Raw genomic sequence first — 5450 nt, 5'->3', positions numbered from 1 at the left:
AATATTCTTCTAAATCTATTTGTAGACTTACAACTTCTTATCTTGTGCATGCCTTTGTTTCCTTTCAACCTAGATTCTATTGTTCTACTATCGTTAGCCTTTACCTAGAATTTCATCTTCACCTGTACTTGCATGCACCCCTTACTAATTGCTGTACTTTCCCTTAATTACTTTTCCTAAAATTCTATATTGCTCGCTCTGAGTGCTATAAACCTGTACCTTCAACTTTACTGTTCATACTGTTCCTTCTTGAATATTCTATCTCTTTTTACTAACAATTCAGCTGTATATAAACCCCTAAATTTCCATACTAACTAACCACTCTGCTGTCAACATTCGAGTAAGTCTACAACATTTCTTTATTGTTAATTGTCTGTCTGTTTTCATTGTTTTTGTATATATTTTTGTGTCTTGTTGTGTTCTTGTGTCTTTTCAACTTTTACGTTTTTTGTCTGTTGTATATTTCTTTTTTCATTCATGGTTTTTGTTGCGTGTACATAAATTCAAGTTATTGTTATATCTTAGTGTTTTATTTGTGTTTTTATTTATTAAACATACCCAAAACGCTAAATAATAGTAATCTAGTTGTTAAAGTCTGGTTAGGTTTTTGGTGGGTTTTTTCCCTAACCCTCGCAACAAATGTTGGACTAGTTATTGTTAACCTTCCCATAAATATTAACATAAAGTAAGATGAATTGAAATAAATAAAAGTGTAAGCTCATAAATTTTTGAGGGGGTGTGTTGGATTCAGACATATAATACAATATACGTCATACATGTCACTGTACAAAAATTGTATTCGCTTCTTGTTTAGTCTAAGGAGAAAATTTATTGTATATCGACAGGATCAGCGTCAGTTTGTGGCGACGCAGTATGTTTAAGAACAACTGTTATCGAATGTTTTCCTGCGTGCTACATTAATTATGTTTTTGTAAAACACACCAAATGTAGTTAGTTGCTTTCGAACTCTTCAACATATCAGACGAAATAAAAATATAATTTTGAGTTTACACATTTAACTTGTGTTTTTACTTCTGCTTCCATAATCCTACTCAATATTACCAACCCCCAAACCTTTCAACAAATTCCTATACAACAATTTCCTTTATTAAACAGGAATACTCCCTTCAGACCTTTGATTGCGCCTAACAACAATCGAGGAATACACATCAAAATAATATCAACGACTTTCAAACACTGGCGACGTTTCTATGAAAACTATTTCCCAATTTAGACGACCAAATAATTCTCAAAATCAAAGACCTGAAAATGTCCAAAATCAGCAACGGTCTAATTTCGTTGTTGCAAAATTAACAAATGTTGAACAAAACAACGACTCAAAAACGCATCCGCTACATTCCAACGGATGATGGACACTGTACTACCTGACTTTTTGTACAAATTTGCATTTGTTTACATGGACGACATTGTCAAATTTTCAAATTTTTACACGAACATATAGTGCATCTAAAACAAGCTTTTCAAAAACTGAAAGACGTAAATTTGAAAGCATCATTAGTCAAATCTGAATTTTTGAGAAAAGAAGTTCCATTTTTAGGACACGTAATCACTACCAAAGGAAGAAAAACCAAATCCAGACAAAATTACTTCCATCAAAAAAAATTCCCGTACCAAAAACAGTAAAAGAACCCAAATCATTTTTAGACTTAAGCGGCTACTACCGTAAATTTATAAAAAAAATATTCCAAAAATACCTATATCAATTAATGTTAAAGACTCCTCAAATTTAGAAGTAATCAACAAAATTAAAGAATTAATCACAAACGCTCACGTTTTACCTTATCTGGACTTTTTAACATTTTTCTATTACCAACGACGCTAGTGATAAAGCGACAGGTTCAGTTATTTCCCAAGAAGTACACCCCATCGCTTTCCATTTTCATACCCTTAAAACTGCAGTAAGAAATTACAGTACTACAAAAAAAGAATTATTAGCTGTAGTAGACATTTCAGGCCCTACATCTATGGTAGAAAATTCACCCTATTTACATGCCCTTATCATGGCTACGAAACCTTAAAGAACCCAATAGTCGACTTACCCGCTGGAAAATTAAACTTTCTGAATACAATTTTGAAGTTAAACACATAAAAGGAAAAGAAAATCTTGTAGCATGGAAATAAACGCCCTTGAAGAAGACGATGATTTTGACATAGATTCATTATTTGTCAACCCCTATTCGGATCAATAAAATCAAACATGTATAAAATTTTTGAAAACCAAAAGAAAATAATTGAAAATAAAGATCATTATTTGTCATTAGCCCACCATATCTCTAATTATTATGTAAATTTGATTAATATGGTTCAAGAAAATTTTAACTATAATTTTCTTTCACCGTAAATTTATTCAAAAAGTCAACTACTGTCTACCGATGAAGAAGAACCATTGAATCAATTAAAATTTAATAAACAAACCATTATTCTGTGAAATCATACTGTATTGTGTATTATCAGCTTTCCTATTGTAAAACCTATTCAGTTCAAATTAAACAAAATCCATCCATTAATAAATAAATCCATTAGAATGAGGCTATTTCAGAGGTCTAAACATGACAATACGCTGTATTGAATACAGTCCGTCACACTTAAATGGTTTGTAAGAAGCAATGCTGGCCGAATGGTATAGACTCTCAACTTGTACACCGCGAGTCCGATGTGGTTTCTCATTTTTAAATTTATTTGAATATAAATAATTTATTTTTTGATAGATTTGTTTAGAATCGCAACCCCTTATTTATGCCCAACGGGTCGTTAACGACCCACGCTCATTATATTAGGCTACAGGTTTGATACAAGGGTTCAGGTGGTTTCAGAATCAACGATCCCATTTACTGGATATTAATCTTGTAATTATTACGGTTTGTGGTGTGGTGATAACAGAGTGCAGATATACTTTCTTTAGAAACCAGTTCTTCACTTCGTTGTTTGCAATGGATACCAAAAAATACTAGTAAGTACCCTATACTTATATTACAGTAAAAGCAATAACATTTTTTTGTACATAACTCGTTTCTTGTTCCTGATATACGTGGAATTTTATTATAGCATAAAAACTGGTCTACAAACTAGATTGAAATCGCTTGGGCTACAGGCCCAATAGACTCGTTGAGCTTGTTTGACTACGTCGGAATTGCTTGAAGAAATTGAAAGGTTAGGAGATGAGATGAAGATGATTTAGTTCCAGACAGCATATATATCACTCCAACTAAATCATGATTTTGAAAGTGACGAAGACTATAACGATCCAAACAGACTAAACCCTAGACAACTCCAGACAGAAGCTGAACCCAACTTTGTAGATGAGGAAATAGGTCAGGAAGGTGGCGATGAAAGAAGGGCAGGCCCATTACAAGTAGCAAAGAAGAGAAGTTACTACAAATTGACAAAAGCTTGTAAAAAGTGTAGTGTCCCTGCATGATAAATGTTTCTTCCTGTACCATAATCAATAACTAATTCTAATTTGCAATAAAAACCTTTGAATAGGAACATTTTTTTATATATCTACATATACATTCACATTTGCCCAATAAGTCCATAACGACCCAGCTGGAATTTCTGAAACTACGCGTGAAAAACTACCTTTGTGTGTTTTCTACATTTTCTGTTAGTTTTTATACCACAATTTGTTTTGTTATAGTTTTACGAAGAAAAATAAAGTTTTGGGTATAAATAATATATGCGAACGGTAAACTTGTACGCCACAGGGCCCGAGTTCGTTTTGAGGTGGATGTGGTATTTCTTTTTTTTTTATTTATTTATTTCTATGAATTTCTTTTTTAACGGATTAGTTTAGAATCACAAGTTAGGGTGTCAAAATTTCATCCCCTGGTGAAGCGTTTGCTCTCATTTGCCAATTGCATTGGTTTGATTGGACAGGACAGATGAATCATTGAAATTTACAAATGTCTAAATAACATCAATTATACCAATTAATAGTAGATCGTAGATGCCAACAGTAAATGACAGTTAACATTTTGTATTAAAATTAATCATTTTTACCTTTTGACCTGTTGTATATGGCCTTAAATATTTTTCTTTTTGTTCAGTAGTTGCCCATTTTTCAAGAGGTCCTAAATACAAGGAATTATTAACTGACATAATTACACCAGCACTTGCACACCTGCAATTAATTCATAAGCATTAAATCCATGTTTTTATAGAAAACTGTTTAAGTGTAACTTATTACTATTTTGGAATGTAGTTTTGCATACAGTTTAAATATATTTGTTATTTAGAAAAGTAATGTATTTACAATTAATGCAAATCCTAAAGGTTGTATGAAAAACATTTACATTATTTATAAAAAAAACTGTGACACAAAAAAATGAATACACTTTAATTTGAATGTCATTTGTTAATGATAAACATTTTATATTGATCTTACCCTCTTGAAATTTCTTCCATGGCTATTGAATATGCTAAATAATCGAGTCCAGTACCACCATCCTTTTCAGGTATTGCAATAGCCATGAGACCAAGTTCTCCCATCTTTTTAATTTGTTCTTGTGGATATACATGTTCTCTATCAAATCTGGCTGCATGTGGCTTAAGCTCATTTTCTGCAAAATCTCTACATGTCTTCTGAAGCATCTGATGTGTTTCCGATAATGAAGCAAGAGAGGCAATGTTTCGTTTTGTGAAGGAGGCTACAAAAAAAGAATCTTGAATTCAAAATATTTTATATCTTAGCTTTGAATAAGTCATGTCTACATATTTTTACACCACAGTTGATTTAGACATATCAATATTACGGTATACTTACTTAATTTTAACAACGAACTTCTGAACATAGGCATTTTAAAATTTTATACTTTAATCTCTGCCAAGATTTCAGCAATGTAAGTCAAAATTCAGAAACGAATAATAAATAGATGTTTAACTTTGAACTTTGTACTCGCTAAATAGGTATTTTATTTGGAAGCATTTTGATTATTTACAGTTATGAAATAGATACAACAGTCTGTATAAGAAGGTTCAGATTGCGGCAGTCATTTAGGTTATTTACAGTTTAAGCGTTGGAGAAAGTAGCATAGATAAGAAAAGTAGTAAGATCGTAGAAGGGCATAATAGAAGAAATATACCTAGCATGTAGTCAGAGTTGCCAGAACGATAATAATAATAACAAGTTTGAAAAGAAGTATTATATTATTATTAACATGGGAATACAATCCTAGTTTACCCAAACACGGACACATATTTGCTTATTTTCCTTTCATATTGTACATCTGTTAAAGGTTAAATCGTAGTATAAATTTTAGGATGTAGATTGCCCAATGCATGCAACTATATTGCTAGTAGGGGTCTAGAAAAAGATGACGATCCAACGGTGCAGACATATATGCGTCTGTCTCTCTCGTAACTACTACTACAGTTGAACATGCCTATAAGCGCGCATCATTTACCCCACCAGACTCGTGACGATTGCGCAC

The 5450-nt window shown here is 32.1% G+C and overlaps 1 protein-coding gene across 2 annotated transcripts in view; it reads right to left on the bottom strand.

Moving 5' to 3' along the window:
* LOC108736837 (short-chain specific acyl-CoA dehydrogenase, mitochondrial) overlaps window positions 1-5065 on the bottom strand; it is a 63333-nt gene extending 58268 nt beyond the window's left edge. For both annotated transcript variants that reach the window (XM_025980469.1, XM_025980468.1), the window contains exons 1-3: window positions 4784-5065; window positions 4406-4667; window positions 4021-4141 (exon numbers count right to left, since the gene is read on the bottom strand). In XM_025980469.1, the coding sequence (XP_025836254.1) occupies window positions 4021-4141; window positions 4406-4667; window positions 4784-4817 (417 nt within the window). In that variant the 5' untranslated portion in view covers window positions 4818-5065. The remainder of the gene's footprint in view (window positions 1-4020; window positions 4142-4405; window positions 4668-4783) is intronic.
* Between the last annotated feature and the right edge of the window lie 385 nt (window positions 5066-5450).

The sequence above is a fragment of the Agrilus planipennis genome, unplaced genomic scaffold (genome assembly GCF_000699045.2).
Source record: "Agrilus planipennis isolate EAB-ADULT unplaced genomic scaffold, Apla_2.0 scaffold187, whole genome shotgun sequence".
In the NCBI taxonomy this organism is placed as follows: Eukaryota; Metazoa; Arthropoda; class Insecta; order Coleoptera; family Buprestidae; genus Agrilus; species Agrilus planipennis.
This window is presented reverse-complemented; position numbering and strand designations above follow the sequence as displayed.